Raw genomic sequence first — 25,040 nt, 5'->3', positions numbered from 1 at the left:
GTACAGTCAGTACAAACTAAAATTTCATACAACTATGACTTGTTTATAATGTACTAAATACTATGCACTGAAATGTAAGTACAATATTTATATTCCAACTGATTTATTTTAAATTATATGGTAAAAATGAGAAAGGAAGCAATTTTTCAGTAACAGTGAGACTGTGACACTTTTGTATTTTTATGTCTGATTTTGCAGGGAAGTAGTTTTTAAGTGAGGTGAAACTTGGGGTACTTAAGACAAATCAGACTCCTGAAAGAGGTACAGTAGTCTGCAAAGGTTGAGAGCCACTGCCTTGGGCTATCTCTTGAACAATGGACTCCTTCCAGCAAAGCAAGACATCATGAGTCAGTTTCACGAGAGAGCCCGCCCACTTCCTGGTGCAGGAGGAGCCGGAAACCTGACTGAGCTCAGGAAAGCACTGCACAGCTACCCAGTCACACTCCCCCACAGAGAGTCATGGCTACAGAGAACCCTGTAGAAAGCCTTCAGGAGGAAGCTACTTGTCCCATCTGCCTGGAGTATTTTAAAGCCCCAGTGATTCTAGACTGTGGGCACAATTTCTGCCGGCTCTGTGTCACCCAGTGCTGGCAGGGATCCGATGCAAACTTCTCCTGCCCTCAGTGCAGAGAAATCCTTCAACACAGAAACTTCAGGCCCAATAGGCAGCTGGCAAATGTTGTAGAACTTGCCAAACAGCTGAGATTACAGGCAGCAAAAGGAGCCGAAGGGGAGAGAGTGTGTGAGACACATGGGGAGGAACTGAAACTGTTCTGTGAGGAGGATCAGACCCCCATCTGCTTGGTGTGTGACAGATCCAAGGAGCACAGAGCTCACACTGTGGTTCCCACAGAGGAGGCTGCCCAGGAGTACAAGGTAGGACACCATCATGTAGTGTGATAGTTAACAGCTTTGGATTTTAAAGAGACAAGTGAGTGAGGTAATATCTTTTATTGGACCAACTTATGTTTGTGAAAAAGACAAGCTTCCAAGCTTACACAGAGCTCTTCTTCAGGTCTAGATTTTAAAGACAGGTTTCAGAATAGCAGCCGTGTTAGTCTGTATTCGCAAAAAGAAAAGGAGTACTTGTGGCACCTTAGAGACTAACCAATGAATTGAGCATAAGCTTTCGTGAGCTACAGCTCACTTCATTGGTTGCATTCAGTGGAAAATACAGTGAGGGGATTTATATACACACAGAACATGAAAAAATGGGTGTTTATCATGCATACTGTAAGGAGAGTGATCACTTAAGATGAGCTATTACCAGCAGGAGAGTGGGGGTGGGTGGGTGAGAAAACCCTTTGCAGTGATAATCAAGGTGGATAATCAAGGATGTGGAAAAAGCTAATGTACTCAATGCTTTTTTTGCCTCTGTTTTCACTAACAAGGTCAGCTCCCAGACTGCTGCGCTGGGCATCACAAAATGGGGAAGAGATGGCCAGCCCTCGGTGGAGATAGAGGTGGTTAGGGACTATTTAGAAAAGCTGGACGTGCACAAGTCCATGGGGCCGGACGAGTTGCATCCGAGAGTGCTGAAGGAATTGGCGGCTGTGATTGCAGAGCCATTGGCCATTATCTTTGAAAACTCGTGGCGAACCGGGGAAGTCCCGGATGACTGGAAAAAGGCTAATGTAGTGCCAATCTTTAAAAAAGGGAAGAAGGAGGATCCTGGGAACTACAGGCCAGTCAGCCTCACCTCAGTCCCTGGAAAAATCATGGAGCAGGTCCTCAAAGAATCAATCCTGATGCACTTGCATGAGAGGAAAGTGATCAGGAACAGCCAGCATGGATTCACCAAGGGAAGGTCATGCCTGACTAATCTAATCGCCTTTTATGATGAGATTACTGGTTCTGTGGATGAAGGGAAAGCAGTGGATGTATTGTTTCTTGACTTTAGCAAAGCTTTTGACACGGTCTCCCACAGTATTCTTGTCAGCAAGTTAAGGAAGTATGGGCTGGATGAATGCACTATAAGGTGGATAGAAAGCTGGCTAGATTGTCGGGCTCAACGGGTAGTGATCAATGGCTCCATGTCTAGTTGGCAGCCGGTATCAAGTGGAGTGCCCCAAGGGTTGGTCCTGGGGCCGGTTTTGTTCAATATCTTCATAAATGATCTGGAGGATGGTGTGGATTGCACTCTCAGCAAATTTGCGGATGATACTAAACTGGGAGGAGTGGTAGATACGCTGGAGGGGAGGGATAGGATACAGAAGGACCTAGACAAATTGGAGGATTGGGCCAAAATAAATCTGATGAGGTTCAATAAGGATAAGTGCAGGGTCCTGCACTTAGGACGGAAGAATCCAGTGCACCGCTACAGACTAGGGACCGAATGGCTAGGCAGCAGTTCTGCGGAAAAGGACCTAGGGGTGACAGTGGACGAGAAGCTGGATATGAGTCAGCAGTGTGCCCTTGTTGCCAAGAAGGCCAATGGCATTTTGGGATGTATAAGTAGGGGCATAGCGAGCAGATCGAGGGACGTGATCGTTCCCCTCTATTCGACATTGGTGAGGCCTCATCTGGAGTCCTGTGTCCAGTTTTGGGCCCCACACTACAAGAAGGATGTGGATAAATTGGAGAGAGTCCAGCGAAGGGCAACAAAAATGATTAGGGGTCTAGAACACATGACTTATGAGGAGAGGCTGAGGGAGCTGGGATTGTTTAGCCTGCAGAAGAGAAGAATGAGGGGGGATTTGATAGCTGCTTTCAACTACCTGAAAGGGGGTTCCAAAGAGGATGGCTCTAGACTGTTCTCAATGGTAGCAGATGACAGAACGAGGAGTAATGGACTCAAGTTGCAGTGGGGGAGGTTTAGATTGGATATTAGGAAAAACTTTTTCACTAAGAGGGTGGTGAAACACTGGAATGCGTTACCTAGGGAGGTGGTAGAATCTCCTTCCTTAGAGGTTTTTAAGGTCAGGCTTGACAAAGCCCTGGCTGGGATGATTTAACTGGGAATTGGTCCTGCTTCGAGCAGGGGGTTGGACTAGATGACCTTCTGGGGTCCCTTCCAACCCTGATATTCTATGATTCTATGATTCTAAGGTGGGCTATTTCCAGCAGTTAACAAGAACATCTGAGGAATAGTGGGTGGAGGCGGGGAGAATAAACAAGGGGAAATAGTTTTACTTTGTGTAATGACTCAACCACTCCCAGTCTCTATTCAAGCCTAAGTTAATTTTATCCAATTTGCAAATTAATTCCAATTCAGCAGTCTCCCGTTGGAGTCTGTTTTTGAAGTCTTTTTGTTGAAGAATTGCCACTTTTAGGTCTGAGATTGTCTCTCTTTCCCCTTTTCTTCTCCCCCTTAAAAAAAAAAAAGTTAAATCTAACTAAATTTAAAACAAACATAATTTTAAAATGAAAAACTTGTAACATTTGTTTTGAAAATGTTATATTAAAACATTTTGACTTTCTGTATTTTCCCTCCCCTCCTCTGCTCTGAAACTGTTCGCCAAATGTGACCCAAATTCACAAACAGTTTCAGTTGGCCCCAAACTGAATTTTTCAATGAATAAATTATTTACTGAAAAAAATGTCACCCAGCTTTAATTCACACATCAGACCTTTCTCCAATGTATCCATTTTGCTCTATTGTATTCTGATGGTTACAGTAATGCCAATAGGTTACGGAAAAGGAACTTGGTTTCCATTCAATGTCTGTCTGATCAACAAGTGTTTAAAATGTCATCCCTTTTGGCCTGACCTATTAGACAAAATTTAGGGCCTTGCAGGTCATTTCCAGTAGGAGGAGAAATTGATGGAGTATTAGATGCGTGCAATCATGTTCATTTTTCAACAATGTACACAAAATTCTGTTTCCCTGAACACACCAGACACAAACAACAGAAGGCAGTTTCCTTGCTCAGAAGTCCAAGCCTGATTTTCCAGCCAGCACTCTGCCCAAAACAAACTCCCTCTTTTGTCTTCCACTCTGGGCCACACTATCCATGTTTCTTTGGTTGTCTCCTGGCTATTCTGGCTACTTTTCTCCTGTTCCCCCCACCTGCATCTGCTACACACACACTGACAAAGCTGCCATCCAATCAATCCATAGCCCCTGTGGTTGCAGTCGGTCCCAGGAAACTCCTCAGTCCATGTGGGTCAGCTTTTACTCCAGCCTCATGCCGCCATGCTGGCCCACGACTTGGGTGGTAGCATCTATTGTTTCAGCTATCACTAAACAAATGGACACTGAACTGCTCCCTTGTTTAGCATGAATGAAAGTGGGCTAGCACAGCCATAAACTTCAAAAAAACTCTACAAATACCCATAGATCAAAACACACTTGCTGGCAGCTATCACCCCTCTCCAGTATGACAATACACATAGATTTTGTTCCTCAAATCAGCCCTCCCACGTAAATAAATAAACTCTCAAATAATTAAAACTTTTTTTTTTCTACTCAGAAAAAGATTCAGATCCATTTGATGTCTCTGAAGAAAGAGAGAGAAAAACTACAGGAAATTAAAGTGACGGATACACAGAGAAGCTGGGAATATCTGGTAGGTGCCAATAGTTATTAATAGATCTGACTGGAAAATGGAATTTCCATTCCATGGGAAATTCTGATATTTCAATATTTATTTTCATTTGGATCCAGGACAAAACATCAAAACTTCTCTTGGAGATAGTTCAGAAAAGGTTTGATTCAGAAATACTGAAATGTTTCAATTCAGTTTATCAAACTGAATGAAAATGTTTAGTTCTGGGTCAGTTCCAAATTAATCTGTATCCACTTGAGCTACCACAGAGCCCCAATGGAGTTGTGTGTCATGTCTCCAGTCTCTCTTACAGGCCAACGTTTATCTCCCTAGATACACCACAGCTCAGCCAGAGGGGAGACCACGGTGCAACAGGGGAGATGCACCCCAATATTAATAGTTAATACCTAGGTCTTACGTAGCATTTTTCATCAGTAGCTCTCAAAGCTCTTTACAAAGGAGGTCAATATCATTATTCTCATTTTGGCATGAGGCGGGTAAGTGACTTGCCAAGGTCACCAAGGAGCAGAGCTAGGAACAGAACCCAGTTTTTCTGACTCCCTATCCAGTGCCCTGTCCACTGGAATATCAACCTGAACTGAAAGTATACTATAGCAGCTGGCATAACACTAAAGGGTATGTCTATGCAGCAATGTAGGCCAAGGGTTAGTGAGACTCGAGTCAGCTGACCTGTATCAGGCAATGTATCAGTGCTTTGAGCAGGGGTTGGACTAGATGACCTCCTGAGGTCCCTTCCAACCCTGATATTCTATGATTCTAACCACATGCTTGAGTGTTAGAAGAAATGAAGCAGGTTGACCGAGAGCCAGATATGAGTACAGGCTTCTTTATTGCGATACTTGTTCCCCTGGACCCAATTATCCAGTAAGCACCGAATTAGTTACAGCACACTTCTTTTTGTCTAAGTTGGTATGTACATGCCTATATCCATTACAACACCCCAAAACCCCTTATTAAGTAATAAAAACACCCAGTCTGTGAGTAAACCCTATCTATTGTGCACAGCATTATGCATATCACACAGGCATTTTTACTGTGAAAGTATATTTCTTTGCAACAATTTGTTGCCACAAATCTCCCTGGTCAGCAATTCTCAGGGGAGGGAGGAAGGGGCCATAAGCCAGGGCTTGTTTATGTTGCTGGGAAAGGAAGGGAGGGGGAGATAACATTTCTTTTACCTTCTTTCACACATAGGGCAATATTCAACAGCTACATTTCTCATGCAGCTGCATTCTTATTAATTCTTACAAGCAACAGGGAAGGGGAAAATATGGCAACTTATGTATTAAACAAAGAAATACTGCCTCCTTTTGCCTTTGTCCCCTAATGCCATGTCAGCACATTAGCAGCTTCCCATGTCTGTTAGTTAACCCTAACATAGCCCAACAAGTGTCTACACGGCACTTTACCCCTAGGCTAACGATTTTCTGACTCATGCTTGAATGTAGGGTTCTGGCATCCGCACTGCTGTGCACAGACCCGAGTCAAAGTAACCCTATCCCAGAGTGCCTAGCACCCCCTCCCTGTGTCATCACTCTAGCCGAGGAACGTGGTACATACTGGGAAAACTCTACTGCCCGTCCTGTTTCCTAGGTGTGGCAGTGCTGGGGACTCCCCACAAGGAGCTCATGAGTACGTACATGGCATAATTGGCTACTTTGACGGCTGTCTCAGTAGAATGGCTGCAGTGGGAGAAGGTTTTATACTGAACTACCGTCAGGGTCGGATTAACCTTTTGTGGGCCCTGGAGCCAAAACATATTTGTGGGCCCCGAGTGTGGGCCTGGAGTGGCAGGGCCATTGGTGCCCCAGTACACCCGGTGCTGAATCTCAGGGACATTTTTCATTTTGATCACACAGCTCTGCGTGACCACATGCATTGCCGTACACAGCTCCCTCAGCCCCCAGTTTTTCTCATTGAGCTGTACACCCGTGTGGGTTTACCAGAGTCCACAGGGAGCGGGGCAAACTCCCCACAGATTTGTCTCCTTCCTCATTCAGACCTTCTATAGCCATGTCTCCAGTACCACCCTATGTCACCTGTCACTGTAAGTGGTTTTGGTCTCAGCTCAAAGAAGTTTCACAGCCAGTTTCACAACCTGATCAATTCTGACAAATCCCTCCCTCAGCACTCATCCTGCCAGACCACAGACCTCCCCTGCTAGGCTTCAGATAGAGAGGGGCACTGTCCATTGCAAACACCATTTCCCCAAAGTGAGGACTTAGCACCTGGGAACCTGAAGTCACCAGCCTTTCTCCCTCTGCTCCCATCTACATGCTAGTCTACTACTTGGTCACCACCACCCCCTTGACATTCCTTTCCTACTGGTGACCTCTTTTCCTTGAGGTTAACTCCAGTTTCTTTATCTGCTCCTAGCTTAATGGCCCCCAGTAGTCACAGAGCCACCTGCAGCTTCTCTGGCTACAGCCATGGGGCCAATTGCCAGAGGCCAGCCTTAGAATCATAGAATATCAGAGTTGGAAGGGACCTCTGGTCCAACTCCCTGCCCAGAGCAGGACCAATCCCCAACTAAATCAACCCAGCCAGGGCTTTGTCAAGCCTGACCTTAAAAACTTCTAAGGAAGGGGATTCCACCACCTCCCTAGGTAATGCATTCCAATGTTTCATCATGCTCCTAGTGAAAAAGTTTTTCCTAATATCCAACCTAAATCTCCCCCACTGCAACTTGAGACCATTACTCCTTGTCTAGATAGCTGCAGCTGCTAGCAAGGGAGGGGTGACAATTCCAAGGCTGAGCATGCTTGAACATTGCAATGGCAGCACTAGGGGTTCTAAATTCTCAGCGCTGGCCCTAGGCAGCTGCAGAATCTGGAGTTAGGTTTCAGAGTAACAGCCGTGTTAGTCTGTATTCGCAAAAAGAAAAGGAGGACTTGTGGCACCTTAGAGACTAACCAATTTATTAGAGCATAAGCTTTCGTGAGCTACAGCTCACTTCCTCAGATGCATATCGTGGAAACTGCAGCAGAATCTGGAGTTAGGCGCTTCCCTCCTCTAGGCCATGGCTTTAAGTACCTGAGATGCCCATCACCTGCAGCAGAGGCCACCAATTCCCACGCACCTCTCAGTTAGCACATAGTCATGCAGAAAATGCAGCCTGAATGATTTTGGAGGCTGGAGTGCCAGGAGGTTCCCATCCCTGAGCAGCAGCTCTGCAACAAGCTCACATGGCCCCCCTCTGCTGTGGGACCAGGACCCTGTGAAGACAGTGGAGTTACCCTGTGTATAATCAGTTCTGTCCAAAGCCTGTTGAAGTAAGTGGGAGTCTTTTCATTGTCTTTAATGGGCTGTGTATAGAAGCAAAGGACCCCGTTCTAGATTCCAGGAGCAAAGTGCATTCTGTGCTGCACTGGTTTACTATTGTAACAGGAAGGGCTCACATTAACCTAGTGAATAAGCAACACTTCCTACAGCACCTAACTTTTGCTGAGAGGCCTCCTGCTTAGCTTACCAGGGCTGAAAACATCAGGACATGAGGTCACCAAAGCCAGCCCTTCTGAATTCAGCAGGAATTTTGGATGTGCACAGAACACAGACAGGACTGGTTCCCACATGGTTACAGAACTGCAGTCAAGTGGAACAATTTTCGGCTTGTGTGATTGGAGGATATCTGATCCATATTGTAAGCCTGTCCTGCGTAAATGAGGAAAAGCTGAGGTGCCTTTGTTATTCTTTTCTTCCACTCTTCATTTCAGTGGGGAATTTGCCTATGCAATATCATGGTCTTCTGTTTAAACAAACAAAAACTAAAAAAATGGCAATGGCTATTGAAAATAGCAATTCCAGTCCTAGTTAGCACTGGGAAGATCCCAGCATTTGTTGCTCAATTTTATCCTACTTTTTCTACAGCAAATTACAGCGGATCAGTACATTTGATTTGGGAGAAATGAAGTAACAGCTGCCCAGATTGAGTTTGAGCACTCCTGAATTTTGAGGGTATTCAAATCTGGAAGGCATGTACTAGATTCCCTTTCTGAATATTGGATAAATCTGGAAAGGAAAAGTCAATTGCCACTTTCATGGCTCAGAAGGGGAGATCCTCCTGCGTGCCTGGTACTGTACCTAAAGCTGCCCAGGTCCTCTAGTAGAGCCTCCCCTCCCTTACTTTTCATTTTAACTTCTCCTGATGGGGTCCACAGACCTCCTCTGCTAGGCTTCAGATAGAGAGGTGCACTGTCCATTCATTCCACCCAGTTCCTTCTTTGGGGGCTGCAAGGTGAGGTCACACCAGCATCCCTAAGCCAGTCTGGGGAAGTCTTCTAAGGGTGATATCTGGGCCAAAACCTTCTACTCCTTGGGCATATTTGTTCCCCATGCACAATGCCACCCCCTTCTAGCAGCCAGCTCCCCATCTACAGCAAGCTGCAGCACATGGGGTCTCACAGCTTCCCCACTCTTTCCCCCTCCCTTTCCTGTTGATAGCAGCCAAGGGAATGCTGGGAAATGTAGTTCCCTCCCTGCTCCAGGGCTGGCTCTCTAGGCAGGGAGCTGGCTAAGGAACTACAGCTCCCAGGGCCCCTTGGGTTCTCAGTTCTCATGCTCGATCCCTGCTGCTCCAAGGCTCGCCCTCAGAGCCTCAACTTCTGCAGCGCTGCGAGAGGGGAGGAAGCAAGTGCTATAGTCCCCCTTCTGAGCTTGGACCCAGCGCTATGGCAAATCCGGTACTGACTACCATCTAATCTGAGAATTGGGCTCCCCAGCTCTAGGCAGAGTCACGCTGGCAGGAAAATGCCCATGTGTCCCTGTTCTGAGGCTAATTAGGACATCAGGCTCCAAGGCCATCAAACTAGTAACATGAAACTTTGCAATTCTTAATGTTTAAAGTGGGCTGTCCAGTGAAGTGTTGGGTTTTTATTTATTTTTCTCTGTTTGTTTTGAAGTTTGACATAAAATGAAGGTATCTGAGGAAAAACACACACACCCCCTCCCCAGCCTGGCTGCTGCTGGCTGCAGAGCAGTGAAGTGCATCCCCAGGGCTTCGGGTGCAGTGTACTCCAGCACCTCAGGAACCCCTTATCCCTGCCCCGGCGCACCTTGGGATGCAGGTGTTGCCGGCACCCAGTGCCGAGAGGCTGAACAACAGCTTGAGTGGTTCGTTACCCGGTGTGCTGCACCCAATAATCACAACGGGGTGGAGAAGCAGAAAAGTTTATTTGCAGCTGCAAAAAGGTACAGGGAGAATAAAATCTCAAATCCTGCACCACAGAGCAGGAAGTTACACAGGCTTTTATACATCCTTTTTCCCAGCATACTTATCCAATAGCAAGCTGCTCCAAGTATCCATATAGCCAGCCAATCCAGTTCCCAGCTAGTTCCCTGATTCTCTGTATCATTTGTTAAACTATACATAAAGCTGCTTTATTCAGCATTGTTTTTCCATATCTCCCCTGTTTGGCCTTGCTTAGTTTCAGGCAGTCTGACTCTGCAACATACTGTTGCAGATTCTCAGCATAACTGCTGTGTGTGCCTCCAGGCGGGGGGGCCAAGGACACTTGGGCCTAGCACGCAGAGCTGCTGCGAGTGCCTCCAGGCAGGGGGGGGAGGGCCAAGGACACCGGGGCCTAGTGCGAGGGGGCTTCATCGACACTTGTGGTCTTCCATCCCCTCGAGTTACCTAGTGGCCATGCCCCAGTGTTCCCAACAACTCCCCCCTTTGAGAACACTCAACAGCCTTGGCTCTGAGTTTTCTCACTTGGGCTACTTATTTCTTTACAATATGACTTTGCATAAGCACTTTGTGATAGCCCTGAAGAGAATGACTTATTAACTTTTGCAAAAGGGCCCTGACACATGATACCGCACAGCATAATACCAGTAATACAAGCAGTACAGGAAAGAGAAATTTCAATAGCAGGCTAAATAAACCACCAAGCCAAGACAACAAACCCCAGCCTGAAAACAAGGTTTGCAACCAATTGTTCTCTGGGGCAGTATAGGCAACCTGTGCTCCGGCTCGGGCATGGGCTTCAGCCTGTACCTCCTTTTTCATAGATCTCATAACTGCTATCATTTACATATACACAACATCGGGGCCCGATGAGGGCACAAACCCCTCCTTGGGATGCCAAGAGATAGTCCAAAGCCAGCCTGTTTTGGAGGGAAAACGTCCTGAGCTGCTGTACCTCTTTATTTAATGTTTTTACTGCTGACCCTAAATTACTAACCGAGTCCTCTAACTCTAAGGCCACTTTCTTAAGTACCATCTGCAGCCTTACAGTATAGCGGCCTATGCACTTTATCCAATACCCATTAGCCCGCTGTGTAATAACACAGGAGCTCTTTCCCACAGGATGCCCATAGGGATCAGATTGGTTTCGGGTAAACATAACACTCCCTCAGTGAGTACTGCAACTGAATACTCCTGGTCCTGATAGGTGGCTTGCTGTAAAGAGGTCTTGTTCCAGAACGGTGAGTCCGTTCTTTCCTGCTCTTTGGTGGTGGCTAATTCTGCTAGGGTCAAGGGCAGCATGTCAAGGGGCATTCCCGTTTTGGGGGATAGTGGAGTTGGAGCACACACCCAGCAATCAGTCTGGTTTGTTAAAGTAGCAACATGGTGCGCAAGCAAAACAAAGGAGTTATGCTCCCGATATGCACAATTTGGAAATACCAATACAAAGAATAACAATGTTACCCAATTAATTATTACCAGAGTCTTCCCAACCCAGGGTCTCCAGTACCTGGGTGGGCCCATTTTAGCATTAAGGTGCCCGCTATTTGTGTCTTTTAAACAGTAGCTTTAGCCCGAGATCGTCACTAGATGAGGAGTCAGCAGGTTGGACGGTCCACTGTTCTGCTGACGAGGGGGCAGGTACTGCCTTCAGACGAGAGTGATGGATCCAGTTCTTGTGTCCCTCGATCTTTGCCGCTGTATGGGAGATTAGCAGGACGGTATAGGGTTCTTTCCACTTTTTCTGGAGAGGCTCGTCTTTCCAGGTGCGAACAAGCTCAGAGTCACCGGGCTGTAAGGAGTGAACGGGAGAGTCCAAGGGGAGAGGCTGGGAATCCTTGGTATACCTGTGAAGAGACAAGAGAACAGCAGACAGGGAACACATATACTGTGACAAAAAAACATTACCCAACTCCCATTCCCCTGACAGAACCGGGGTGCCATTCATGGGCCATGCCCTTCCAAACATAATTTCAAAGGGACTGAGCCCTAATCTACCCTTTGGGAGAACGCGGATACGGAGTAGGACGAGGGGCAAAGCATCAGGCCATTGCAGTGAGGCTTTTTGGCACACTTTTGAGAGATGCCGTTTAAGGGTCTGATTGGTACGCTCCATTACACCACTGGCTTGCGGTCTCCAGGGCGTATGGAGTTTCCAGGGGATCTGTAAGGCATGTGAGATGCTTTGAATGATTTTTGACGTGAAGTGTGTCCCATTGTCAGATTTCATCCACAGGGGGAGTTCAAAGCGAGGAATGATCTCCTTAACAAACTTGAGGGCCACTGTCCTGGCAGTGCAGTTACGGCATGGGAAGGCTTCTGGCCATCCGCTGAACCGATCCACTATAACAAGGAGATATTTGAACCCTTGGGTCCGGGGAAACTCAGTAAAGTCTATTTGCCACACTTGTCCGGGGCCCGGAGTGGGTTCTAGGGCAGCTGGTGGCACAGGATGTCTCGGTCGGGGGTTATTCTTTTGGCAGACTAAGCAGTCCGCTTGTACCTGGGCAGCCAGGGGTCGGAGTCCGGAGGTGATAAAGTATTTTCCCATTAGCTGGATAAGTGCTTCCCTGCCAGCATGAGCATGCAGCACACCAAAAGCATACTTTGAATCAGTAAAAATGTTGACCCGCTTTCCTTTTGACAGTTCAAGTGCACGGGTCAGGGCTATTAGTTCGGCAAGCTGGGCAGAGGTCCCAGCAGGCAAACCTTCAGCTTCCACAGTGTCATGGAGGGTCACAACAGCATAACCCGCCCTCCTTTGCCCATCTATTACAGTACTGCTACCATCAGTGTACCACTCATAATCTGCATTTGGGAGAGGTACATCCTTTAAATCCGGACGGCTGGAGTACTGGACATCTATGATCTCTAAACAGTCATGTTTCTGTTCCTCTGTTTCTGGCAAGAGAGTGGCTGGGTTAAGGGAGGGGCAAGGCTGTAGGGTGACTTCAGAGTTCTCTAACAGCTTAGCCTGGTACAGAGCAATCCGAGCCTGGGTGAGCCAAAGCCCTCCCTTTGCATCCAATAAGGCTCGGACCATATGGGGAGTATAGATTTGCATAACCCCTCCCAATGTTAGCTTCTCGGCTTCCTCAAGCAATAGGGCAGTAGCTGCGACCGCCCGTAAACATGCCGGCCAACCCTTTGCAACCTGATCCAATTGCTTAGAAAAATAAGCCACAGGACGCTTCCATGCTCCTAACAGCTGTGTTAGCACTCCTAGGGCCACCCCCCTTCGTTCATGTACATACAACTGAAACGGCTTAGAGAGATCTGGCAGGCCCAGAGCTGGGGCTTCCATCAATTTTCTTTTCAGGATTTTAAATGCCCTGTCAGCCTCTGGGGTCCAATAGAAGGGGTCATGATCTGCTCCTTTTACACAGTCGTACAGGGGTTTAGCCCACAGTCCAAAGTCTGGGATCCATATTCTGCAAAAGCCTGCCATACCCAGAAATGCCCTGAGCCGCTCACAATTATTTGGAGAGGAACTTGACAGATAGATTCCTTTTTTTTTTTTTCACTTGAACGCTGACGCTCCCCTTGCCTTAGCTGTAACCTGATCCCTCTCCACCTCAGACAACAGGGTTCTCAGGAGGATATTACAGTCGTCTCAATCGGCTTGTGACTACTGAGGCACCCCTCAAAGACTGAAATAAACCTGCTTGCGTTCGTTGAGAATTCCCCAGCCTGTGTTTTAAAAGCTGCTAAGTCTATTGGATTGAATGGCACATGGGTATACACTTGCATAGTGGTAGCCTGACGTCCGTCTGCCCCTGGGCAAGCCACAACCGTCTCGGTAAGCAAAGGATAGAGTACCACCGAGGGGGCAATCTCTGTAACCCGAGGCATACTACCCTTATAAGGTGGAGGTGTGGGGGCCGAAGGGGACACCGGCTCTGCCATTACAGTGGGGGTTGGGGTCTGGGGACTAACATTAGCTGCTACCAAACCAGTTGGAGTCAGATTACAGCGCTGTAAAATATCTGGTCGAGTACATAAAGTCAGAAACAAATGCGCATACATATGTTCATTCCATTTCCTTGTTCTCTGACAGAACAGGAGTAACTGAAGGATCGTGTTGTAATTAATTGACCCTCCTGGTGGCCACCACTCCTGGTCCTCTAGTTGATATTGAGGCCAGTCAACTGTACAGAATCGTTTTAATTGGCTCTTAGTCATCGGATCCGCACCAAATACCTTCCAGTTTGCTAGAATGCACTCTAGGGGCGTACACCGTGCCCTAACCTCTGAGCTCTGTTCCTGTCCCATACCTACAGGGTAACTCTGGGCGTCCCCAGGTTTCAACAGAGCATATAATCCGGATTTTAAAAGGATCCTACCTGATCCAAGGGACCGGTTCTTCACCGTGGCCCTGCAGCTGCTCCTCCCCCACGTCTAAGGGACCGGTTCTTCACCGTGGTCCACAACAGCTTCTCCACTATATGAGTGCATTGCACCGTTGTGCCCTCTGGGGTCGATCAAATCGCGTCTCCTCCGAGGCCCCCGATGAACTCACCGGTGCGCGCTGGGCGTTGGTTCTTGCCGCAATCCTTGACCTCCAGGAGGGGTCCGGGCAAGGCTAAATTGCAGCCTCGTGGCCCACCCAGGGACGCCAAAAGCTGTTGCCGGCACCCAGTGCCGAGAGGCTGAACAACAGCTTGAGTGGTTCGTTACCCGGTGTGCTGCACCCAATAATCACAACGGGGTGGAGAAGCAGAAAAGTTTATTTGCAGCTGCAAAAAGGTACAGGGAGAATAAAATCTCAAATCCTGCACCACAGAGCAGGAAGTTACACAGGCTTTTATACATCCTTTTTCCCAGCATACTTATCCAATAGCAAGCTGCTCCAAGTATCCATATAGCCAGCCAATCCAGTTCCCAGCTAGTTCCCTGATTCTCTGTATCATTTGTTAAACTATACATAAAGCTGCTTTATTCAGCATTGTTTTTCCATATCTCCCCTGTTTGGCCTTGCTTAGTTTCAGGCAGTCTGACTCTGCAACATACTGTTGCAGATTCTCAGCATAACTGCTGTGTGTGCCTCCAGGCGGGGGGGCCAAGGACACTTGGGCCTAGCACGCAGAGCTGCTGCGAGTGCCTCCAGGCAGGAGGGGGGGGCCAAGGACACCGGGGCCTAGTGCGAGGGGGCTTCATCGACACTTGTGGTCTTCCATCCCCTCGAGTTACCTAGTGGCCATGCCCCAGTGTTCCCAACACAGGGATAAGGGATCCTGTTATACAGACAAAACTGCACAGGATCGTTTCAGGGGACAAGACAAGATGTCATGTTTATTAGAATAACACAATTTGATTTAAGACCAATAACTCATATCTAACACATATGTATATACACACGCACATACACACACACCCCCCAAATGTTCTGCAGCTGCTGTATAATTACCATTCCTGAATGTAGCTTGAGTTCGTGGCTTTGGTTCATAGCTTGTGGCTGCTAACTGGCCAGGAAAGCCGGGCACAAGGAAGAGCGGGGTCTCTGGTGGGCATGCACTGATGCCCTTCCATGTTGGCAGCAGAATGTTACTCTCCAAAGTCTTCCATCTCACCCATCCTTTTTGTAGGCTTTAGTTTGAATCCAGAGTCTATAGGTCTTGCTGTGTCACGCTGCCTCTGGGTTCAGTGTGATTGATCACCTGTCAATTGCAGACATGACTTTCAGCCTAGGACCTGGCTTTGATGTTTCTTCAATTGTACTTTTGTTCTTTTCTTTGGAGGATGGAGTCCCCTTACTTTGTCAGGGCTGTTGTCTGCATCTTCAGCCCTTGGTGTTTACTCTTTATTTCATCAGGACAGTCTGGGGCTGGAGGTTGATTTCATCATCCATACATACCTCATTCACACATTTAAACTACACTAATAAAATTACAGCAGGGTTTTGCAAAAATGAAGTGAGCATTTTAAAATGGAGTTTGGGACAAGTTAAAATGGAGTTTGGGTTACAACATGGACAAGTGTAAGGAATGACAAACAGTGAGCAGAAGTTACAATGTTGAAACAGTATAAGTTTCAGCGATTTAAGCAGCAATTGGATTGAAAGTGAAACTCAATTAGCCAGTTATTGGGGTACCTGGTTTTATGAATGAATGTAGTTTCATTCATAAAACTTTACTTATGAAGTTATATTAATAAAGTGAACAATTAAAAACAATTTCATTGATCAGTTCTACAATCCCCGGGAGGCTGTGTGGAAGTTTTGGAGCTCACCACTCTGAAAGTGCATTTTGGCCTGGGACCCACACAGCTCCAGGGGGCCAGAGAGCAGAGTGAGGACCAAGCACCTTCCCCTGCTGTCCACCCCGCAGTTGCAGCAGAGAGCAAGATAAGAGAAATGTAGAATAGCTGTCTGTTCTTTGTGGGTTTTTCTGTGTGGGGGGGAGGGGGGAGAGAATCAATTTCTGTGTGTTTGGTGGAATTCTCTCTCTTTGTGTCTCAATACAGTTTGTGGAGATCCTGTCTTCCAAGTTACAATATTGCTGCTTTTTCATCTGTTTGTTCTATTGGTTTTTCTTTCTCCCCTGGCCTCTCTCCGAAGTCTCTGCCAATATTGGCTGAACTGCACTCCTTGCTGCCATGGACCTGGATCTCCAGAAGGCAATAGACACAGAAATTCCTCCTCATGTGAGACACAAAAACCTCCCTTCGAAGGGAGATAGGGTCCAAATGGGAACCTGTGGGAAAATCTTCTCCCTTGTGACCACAGGGCACATTCAAGTGTTAGGTATTGAATTCTCAGGGGTTGCAGAGAAATGCTCCTTCCCTCACACCCAGGGCTTTATGACCTGACCCATGACTCCTCTCTAGGACCCTGACCAGCCTCTCTCTGTTTCTTTTTGTCTATTACAGAAACAGACAGAAGCTGAGAGACTGAAGATTATGTCTGAGTTTGAGCAGCTGCATCAGTTCCTGAGGGAACAAGAGCGACTCCTGCTGGCCCGGCTGGCAGAGCTGGACCAGGAGATTGTGAAGCTGCAGGATGAAAATGTCACCAAACTCTCCAAGGAGATTTCCCATCTCAGTGAGCAGATCAGTGAGCTGGAGGGGAAGTGCAGGCAACCAGCCAGGGAATTCCTGCAGGTGAGGACATTATAAACCCCCCTCAGATCCCTAAACAGGGAGAGGCAGGTTCCTGAATCATGAGCCTTGGAAAATAAATGTATCAAATTGTTTAAAGCTGCAAACTTTCTCCTAAAAATTCCCTCTGGAACAGAAGTGGTAACGGTACAGTGAGTCCCCTCCAGAGCAGGAGGGATGCCCAGTGTGGGGCAAGCGGGACTGAGCTCCCTTTTTTCTCTCTCTCCCCTCTAGGATATCAGAAGCACCATGAACAGGTAAGTGGCTCCTTCTCACTCCCCCTCATGCTTCTCAGCACTGGAAAGGGGCTCGGGAATCTTATTAGTACATCTTCCCAGGGCACAACAGCACAATGTGTGGGGCAGGGTCACATTTCAGAGACCAATCTCCCTGTGTTGACCCTTAACCCTGGGGTATTATCCTTTTATACAGGACTGGAGTCCTAGGGGAAGGGTTATTACCCTAAACATGGTAACATCCATCTCTAGGGGACTGGCTGCCTCAGGAGTCTGGGGATGGAATATGGGTCTTTCACCACCTTTCACAGTCATTGGCTTCTCTTTTGCCCAGGTCAGCAGTGATCAGAACACTTACCACCTAATTTATTGTTTGGTGACATGGGTGAAGTCATTTTAGGAATGGGCAAGTGGGGCTCTCAGACCAGTTCCTAGGGGGCAGATGCCCACCATGTAATAAATACAAGAACATGGGACTATCCTGGCTCATAGAAGATAAAGGCCAAGGACTGAACTAGCCGTGGAGACAACTCCCTTCTCGACCCTAGAGCTGGTCTCCAGGTAAGTGCTGAAGCACATCAGTGGCCACTATGTAGAAAGCTTGTGCTGCCATTGCCTGGGCTGTGCCTGCTCAGAGGCTGGATAAGATTGTCGACCCAGGGGGTTTCCTGGCAGAGCTCCAGTGATATAACCATAGGCATATACTTCTGCTAGAAAATTCCCCACAGATACAGGCCCTTAGACTCCAGGTCCTCAGGCCAGCTGCTGTCACTAAATCGCACAAAGAAATGTTTTTTTTTCTCTCTAGGTCTGAGGAGGAGAAGTTCCAGCAGCGGTTGGAGGCTTCTTCTGATCTGGAAAGGAGCCTCAGCCATTTCTGTCAGAAAAATATTGCTGTAAAGCTGACCCTGAACAAACTGAAAGGTACCAGGAAGGGAGCTAGGAGGGGACATTGAGAGGAGTCTCTGTGACTGGAGGAGGAGACAGCAGCCACCTCACAGCAGCCAGCAGAATAACCCCAAATGAGTTACTCAGCGACATTCTACGGAGAGGGACGCTTAGCCCTTCTCCCGCAGGTCAAAACTACAGGCTGAGGTTGCTGTGCCTCTTGGATTAGGGCTAAGAGAATCCCCAGTGGACAGGGGGCTGTCTAAAGAGCTGCTGCCTGTGTGTAGCAGCCCTGGCCAGAGTCAGTGCAGCAGAGTTCCCTTTGGCCTGGGCCTGCCCCTTCTGCTGGGCTGTGTGACCATAGGTCCTGACTCCGTGGATTCTCCAGGGCTGGAGCACCCATGGGGAAAAATTTGTGGGTTTGGCAGCCAAGCTCCCCTCACCTCACCTCCCCACCTCACCTCTGCCTCCTCCCCCTCCCCTGAGCGCGCCATGTCCCTGCTCCTTCGCCTACCTCCCAGCGCTTTCTGCCGCCAAACAGCTGCTTGGTGGCGTAGCAAGGTCTGGGAGGGAGAGGGAGGAGCGGGAACATGGTGCGCTCAGGTGAGGAGGCGGGGAAGGGGAAGAGGTGGGGCTGGGGCTGGGATTTGGAGAAGAAGTCGGAATGGGGGCGGAGTTGGGGCAGGGACTTCGGGAAAGGGGTTGGTATGGGGGTGGGGCGGGGGTGGAGTCGGGGTGGGGCCAGGAGCAGAGGGGGGTCGAGCACCCACCGGTGTGAGCAGAAGTTGGCGCCTATGTGTGTGACTGTCTCAGCCAGTGCCTGCACTGAGGCAGTTCTTGGCCTATTTACAATGCAGTGTATATGGGCCCCAGTGGAAAGGAGAATCCCTTCACAGATGGGTTTCCCACTGTTCCCAAACAGCCCTGTGTTCCCCAGGGCCAGCAGGCCCCACTGTGGGCTGGTCCAAAGGGCTGTGAGTCCACTGCTAACTCCTTGGGCAATAGTTACAGACAGAAGCTAACTACGAACTAACTGGGCAAATCCTGGTTCCTTCCACAGCGGTAATGGATATTGGGGAGTGAATATATCTGTCCAATACCCCTGCATTTAAAGGCTCATCTCCTAACTTTAAGTATTCACTTTTGAAAAATGTGTCATGCATTGTGCCTCAGTTTCCCCATCTTTAAAATGGGGATCATTAGAACTGATAGGGAAGGTTTTGATCAAACATTTTTTCATTGAAAAATGCTGCTATGTCAAAACTGAAACTGTTCATGAGCCAGGATCAGTTTCAACAAATGTCCCAACACAAATAAATGTTGTGGGGGAAAATAAGTATCATAGTTGTCAAAATGTTTCATGTTGACATTTTTTAAAGGAAAATTTGAAATGACCTTTTTGTTGTAAAATTTCAGCTGATTTAGACTTTAAAAAAAGTTAGAAAGAAGGTGAAAATTAAAAAGGAATTGTTTGGGAACTTTCAAAATGAAACATTTTCATTCACCTAAACTGATTTTTTCCCCTGTTTTGAGTTACCAAATATTTTTAAGACTTCAATTTTTTGTCCCAGTTTGAGATGGAGAAAATTTTTGAACTTTCTAAAATATTTAAGAGATGGGAAAACTAGTCTCTGCTCAGTCCTAGAGATAATTCTGTCCCACAGTGGGGACAGCAGTGAGATGAAACAATTGAGGGAATTTATAAAAGAAAATATCAGTTCTTTCTACAGCATAAAGAAGCAGCCATGCTTGAAGAAAAAAATCTAGTCCTTGATCTCTGTGAGCCTCACTTTCCCTGTCTTTACAAACGTAGATGCTGTCTCTCTGGATGGTGATGTAACTTGCTGAGTGACAGTAAAGTGCACTGACATGCTGTTGTGACAGCTGCTAGCTTGGCCAACACAGCAGGGATTGAACTAGGGCTTCAGAGCTAAAATCATGAGTGCCGAGAACTTTACCTGGAGCCAAGCTTCCTACCTGAGTGTTATAACAAACTCACATCATCTGTAGATCAGAGGTGGGACACACCACTTTTGCCAGTGGGTTATATACTTCTGCTGACAGACAAAGCGCATCCCAAACAGCTGAGGTCCCCAATGCTTCAAAGCCAGATAAGTCCCTTCTTATGTGAAAGCCACTATCATGGCCAACCCTAGGAATCAAACCAAGGACATAGGGATGGAACTAAGCACCCTCCCAGCTGAGCACAGGAGCCTCGACAGCTTGAACTAAGGAACTTGGTGCGGCTGTCGCAGACTTGCATTCTCTGTCGATTGGGCACATACACAGACAAAACACACTGACCGCTGGGTTACACTGCCATCAGAGGGAAAAGGCAAAGTTTCTGATCAGTTTTAACTTAGCCACACTGGAAAAATGAATGTGGCTCTTTCTGCACTGCTTTGTCTGTCTTTATGTCTGGCTCCATCAGTTTTTCTCTCATAACCAAAATGCAGTTATGTTAACAAAGAGCAGGGACGCCCCATAAACACGACAGCTTGAAGTCTTGTCTCTTTCACCTGTTCCTTCCATTAGACTCTCTGCCATTGGAACTGAAGACAGGAAAGGGGAAATCCATGGGATCAGATGGAAAGGGTACATTTCCAGGTGGAGTTGCTATTATTGTTATTTATTTATTTATTTATTACTAAATTAGAAGGAAAGACACTTTCCCCCCAAAATATCTTTGTTTACTTGTTGTTAAAGTAGAAAGAAAGAAAGAAAGAAAGAAAGAAAGAAAGAGAAAATTACACAGCACACTAAAACAATATAAAAATGATTAGATTCTAAGGAAACCACAAGGTACGATTACATCACTAATTTGTCACACGTTTGCTCATGTAGGCTGAGCTCTGTTTTTTTATCCAGTTTTTCCGTGCAGATGGAGGCTTGACTATTGGGGCTAGCCAGAATGGCTAGGAGGGCTGGCTGGGGTGCAGAGGAGGTTAGGGGCCCAGCTAGTGGGGTCTGGCCAGCGTGGGGAGGGAATGAAGACTCCAGCTAGGGGGCCTGGACAGTGTGAGGTGAGACCCACCTATGTGGTGGGTGTTGATTGGAGTGGGGAGTTAGGGGCGTGGCTGGTCAGAGTGGGAGTGAAAGGCATGGATGGAAATTTGGGATGGGATGGGGGGTGAGGGTACCAGCTTGGCGGTCATGGGGGGACTGACTGGAGTGGGCAAGCAGGAGGTCCTTCTTGGGGGCTGGGTAGAGTGAGGGTAAGGGGCCTCCCTGTGGGAATGGGCTGTACTGGGGGAGAGGGGCCCAGCTGGGCATACAGCTCAGCCTACATAAGCAATGCAGTGTGCGACCCCCTAGCAGCTACCTGTCATAGGTGGCAGCAGGGGGAGCCAGAGAGATTCCTCTGCCCACATCACCCTGGGCCTCTGAGGGCCTGATTTTAGTGGAAACTGGGCTTTTCCAGTTTTCTGATTGTCCCCAAAGTCAGCAGGATTCTGCCCATTTGTGACTCAACTAGGCCCATCTGGTCTGGAACCGATCAGGTGTTGTCCAAAGCCGTTGAGTGACAGGGCAGAAATACCTCATCGAGTTGAGTGGGGGCCTGGCTTCCTTGTGCCCCACAGATCCTGACATCAGCCTAAGCAGCCAGTTCACACACACCCAATACACAGAAACAGTCTCACTGACTGGCCCCCAAACGCCCTTTACTCTGCCCCGGCAGTGCTCATGGATATTTCTGGGTGGGAGTGTCAGGAGCATCTAAGGGAGTCAGGAGCACAAGTCAAGTGCCAATGGGCCTTGTGCTCCTAACTCCCTTAGGTGTTCCTGAAAATCCCACCCCAGGTTCCTTTTTCATATTTAATGAGAAAAAATGGAGCGGATGGGCCGCTCAGAACTGTCTCACCTTTTCCCCTTCCCCTGGTTTGAGGGGCTGTCCCCCCAAAACCTTTCCTCTGGGCTGGGCTCTCCTGGGGGAGCTGAGCTCTGCCTGAAGTGCTCTGCTTCTCTCCCCAGCGAGTGTGACTCTGGATCGAGACACAGCTCATCCCCGGCTCCTCCTGTCTGTGGATCGGAAAATTTTGACCTGGAACATCATACGGCTGAACCGCCCTGAACATCCTCAGAGATTTGATTCATCTCCTTGTGTGCTAGGCTGTGAGGGATTCACCACAGGGAGACATTGCTGGGAGGTAGAGGTGGGGAATGGGACAGCTTGGGCTGTGGGGGTGGCCCGAGAGTCTGTAAAGAGAAAGGAGGAGCTCAGTGCGGCACCTGAGCGGGGGATCTGGGCTGTGCAGAGGTGGGGGTTCCAGTTCCAGGCTCTCACCTCCCCTCCAAACCCCCTCTCTCTGAGCTGCGTGCCCAGCAGGATCCGGGTGTCTCTGGACTGTGAACAGGGGCAGGTGGCATTTTTCAATGCTGATAGCGAGGCCCCGATCTTTACTTTCCCACCAACCTCATTCACGGGGGAGAGAATCTACCCTTTCTTCTGGGTCTGGGGTGTAGGTTCCCAACTCACTCTCTATTCCTGAGACGCCAGGTGGCACATGGCTTCGGGTCTCATGAAATGAGCTTCTCCGGCCTCTGATATCCTAGTCTCTCTGACCCTGCATGACTCCTATATTCCTGCAGAGACGTTTAAATGCAAAGTGAACAGACCAGAGAAGCCACTGTCTATGCCCCATCGTGGGTCTCTCCTGCTTGTCTCTGTCTCTCTTCTTCTGAGGGACCATGACCTCCCACAAGGACTGGAAAATGGGTGTTCACAGCCTGCCTGTCTCTGAAGGGGACAGGAGGGTTTCCAGGATCCCCAAGACTTGTATGACTCCATGGTCCCACGAAAGAGAACATGCTTATCATGTGAAGGGAACCTAGTCATGGCTGTAATTCATTGCTCAGACTGTGGCCTACAGAGAGCTGTCTGGCTCCTCCCTCTTGTTTTCAGCTCCTGTGTTGCTTTAAAATAGCCTTAGGCATCTTCTTAGGATTCCTTCCCCAGATGAAGGATTGCTGTGGTTTTCCCAAGGATGTTGAGGTGAGGGGAAGCGGGCCCTGCAGTCATGTCTGGGAGAGGAGATGGTCTGTGAGTCACTATATCTGTTGGGGTGGGTGTACACTGTGGGGAACCACTGAGATCTGCTGGTGTCAGCAGCGCTTCTGTTTTCTGTGTGCCCTTGCTGTCAAGGCCTCTGCTTCCTGCTGGAGGGCTACCACCTTCTTGTGTCTGGTTAGACACAGAGGGCCCAGTGTGCAGCTTTTACAGCAACTTTACTGTTGTCATCTCTTGGCCTTTATTTAAGAACAAGTCCCTGACGTTCTTAGTGAATTAGGACAATGCTGTGCGAGCCCTGGCCATGAGGATGGGATTGGCAGACACAGCGAAGAGCTCAGGGGAAGTGAGGGACCAGTGGATGGGTCTCCTGGTTAAGAAGAAGAAGAGAAAAGGTGAAATGGACACTTAAAGTGATGGGAGCAGAGGAAGATGGACAACCAAAGAGTCTCTGGTTGCTTTGAGTCCCTGGCTGTGACTCATTGACAGACCTACCAGTCATGCAGTGATGTGGGATTAGAACACGGGGCCGTGCATAGAGCAGAACCAGGGGAGGAGGGGAGTGGCTGCCACTGGTAACATCATTTCCCCAGCACCAGTCCAGGCAGCTGTGTCCATTCTCCTTCAAGGGACACAATGGAAAGAGGAGCTGGTGTGAGTGAGCCCTTGCATGTGAATGAAAAAGTCTGAGGGGGTGATATTAGTATGGACTCCAATCTGGTAATGACAGTGACTTCAGCAGGGGTATGACTGGATACATCCCCAAATGCATGGAATGGGGGATGGCTAGGTTTGCGACCTGTTGATACAAGTGATGTAAAAGCCCATGAGATCCATGTTAAGACTTTGCATGAGAGGGTTGATATGGTGAAGTTTGGGTGTGCAGTGTGTTTTGAGATCTGTGTCAGATATTAGTGAAAGTTTCTGGAGTGTTGGAGGGTGTTATCAAAAGTCCTGTAAACAATGTAAACGTAGGAGACTTTCCCCTTAAATTCTTATTTCCCTGCTCTCAAAGTTTTGGGTGGATTGGGAGGGTCCTGCCACAGCGCATTCAGCGTTTGTCACATTAAACACCTAGGTCCTTGCCCTCCAGTGATCTGGCATAAACTTTCTGCTAACTAATTTAAATGGTAGAGAATGTACAGCAGCTCTTCCCTGGGGCTAGATTCATAAATGGACAGAGATGTTGGGATGCTCAGTGGCTCCTAGAAAATCCCTGGGACTCGTAAAGTCTGAGTTACATGCTCAGGTTTCCTGTACAATGAATGGAGGGAGATGGGTACCTAAGAATGGGATTCACAAAGCCCAGCACACTCCTGTGGGGAAGACCCCCTGCTCTTAACTGTTCACCCAGTGATTAAGGTACTCACCTGGGATGTGGGTATGACCCAGGGTCCTCTTGGTGCCAGCTGGCAGAGGACACAAAGTTGCATAAGTGTTAGAGGGACCCGCAAGGTCTGGTATCTACGGATTAGTTCACCAAAGAGCTTCACGCAAGGTCTCCACTGAAAGCCTGTGTCATGCTGGTCCTCATGATCCTTGTGAGATGTATGTATGGAAAATAAGTGAGAAGTTATGTGTATAGTTACCAAAAATTATGCTCTTAAGGTCTGTGAGTTGGGGCCAGTCATGAGAAGTTAATAACCAAGTGTCTTTCAGGCAGAGGATGTTTTCCTATCAGTCTGTCTTCCTGTACACTGATGTATACTTCTCACTCAATGCCCATTCCCAGTCTGAGCCAAATGCTAATCAAGTGATTGTAAGTCTCCAGGCGAGACCCTAGACAGGAGATCACAAGCAGCAGGGGTTATGGTCTCTGCAAGGGAAGACAGTGAATTTAGGGACCATAGCTATAGGGACAGAGACAAACTCTGCATCTTTCCACTGAGGTGGCATGAGGGCAGCAGGACTTGTCTCATGAATGGAAGATCACAGCCAAGCCTGGCTGTAATACGCTGGAAGGATCTGAGGAGAGCTTTTGCTCTATATGACATGACCATGTCTTGTTGGTTGTTTTAGACAGAGTGTTTTAATTTTATTTTATATGTAACCCTTTGTTTCCAGTATTTCTGCTTGCTGTCATTGGAGTCTCTGTTCTTTGGTAAATAAACTTGTGCTTG

At 48.0% G+C, this 25,040-nt stretch overlaps 1 protein-coding gene and 1 pseudogene across 1 annotated transcript; one reads left to right on the top strand and one right to left on the bottom strand.

The window, feature by feature from the left end:
• LOC140898205 (uncharacterized) overlaps positions 1-25,040 on the bottom strand; it is a 195,417-nt pseudogene that overhangs the window by 151,258 nt on the left and 19,119 nt on the right.
• LOC140898224 (zinc finger protein RFP-like) lies at positions 425-25,040 on the top strand. The gene is made up of 7 exons (XM_073311750.1): positions 425-876; positions 4,413-4,508; positions 16,561-16,791; positions 17,023-17,045; positions 17,833-17,948; positions 20,448-20,519; positions 21,885-25,040. Exons 1-7 carry the CDS (start codon positions 460-462, stop codon positions 22,400-22,402), a joined length of 1,473 nt encoding a protein of 490 aa, XP_073167851.1. The 5' UTR covers positions 425-459; the 3' UTR covers positions 22,403-25,040.

This window comes from Lepidochelys kempii, chromosome 14 (assembly GCF_965140265.1).
Source record: "Lepidochelys kempii isolate rLepKem1 chromosome 14, rLepKem1.hap2, whole genome shotgun sequence".
Lineage (NCBI taxonomy): Eukaryota > Metazoa > Chordata > Testudines > Cheloniidae > Lepidochelys > Lepidochelys kempii.
This window is presented reverse-complemented; position numbering and strand designations above follow the sequence as displayed.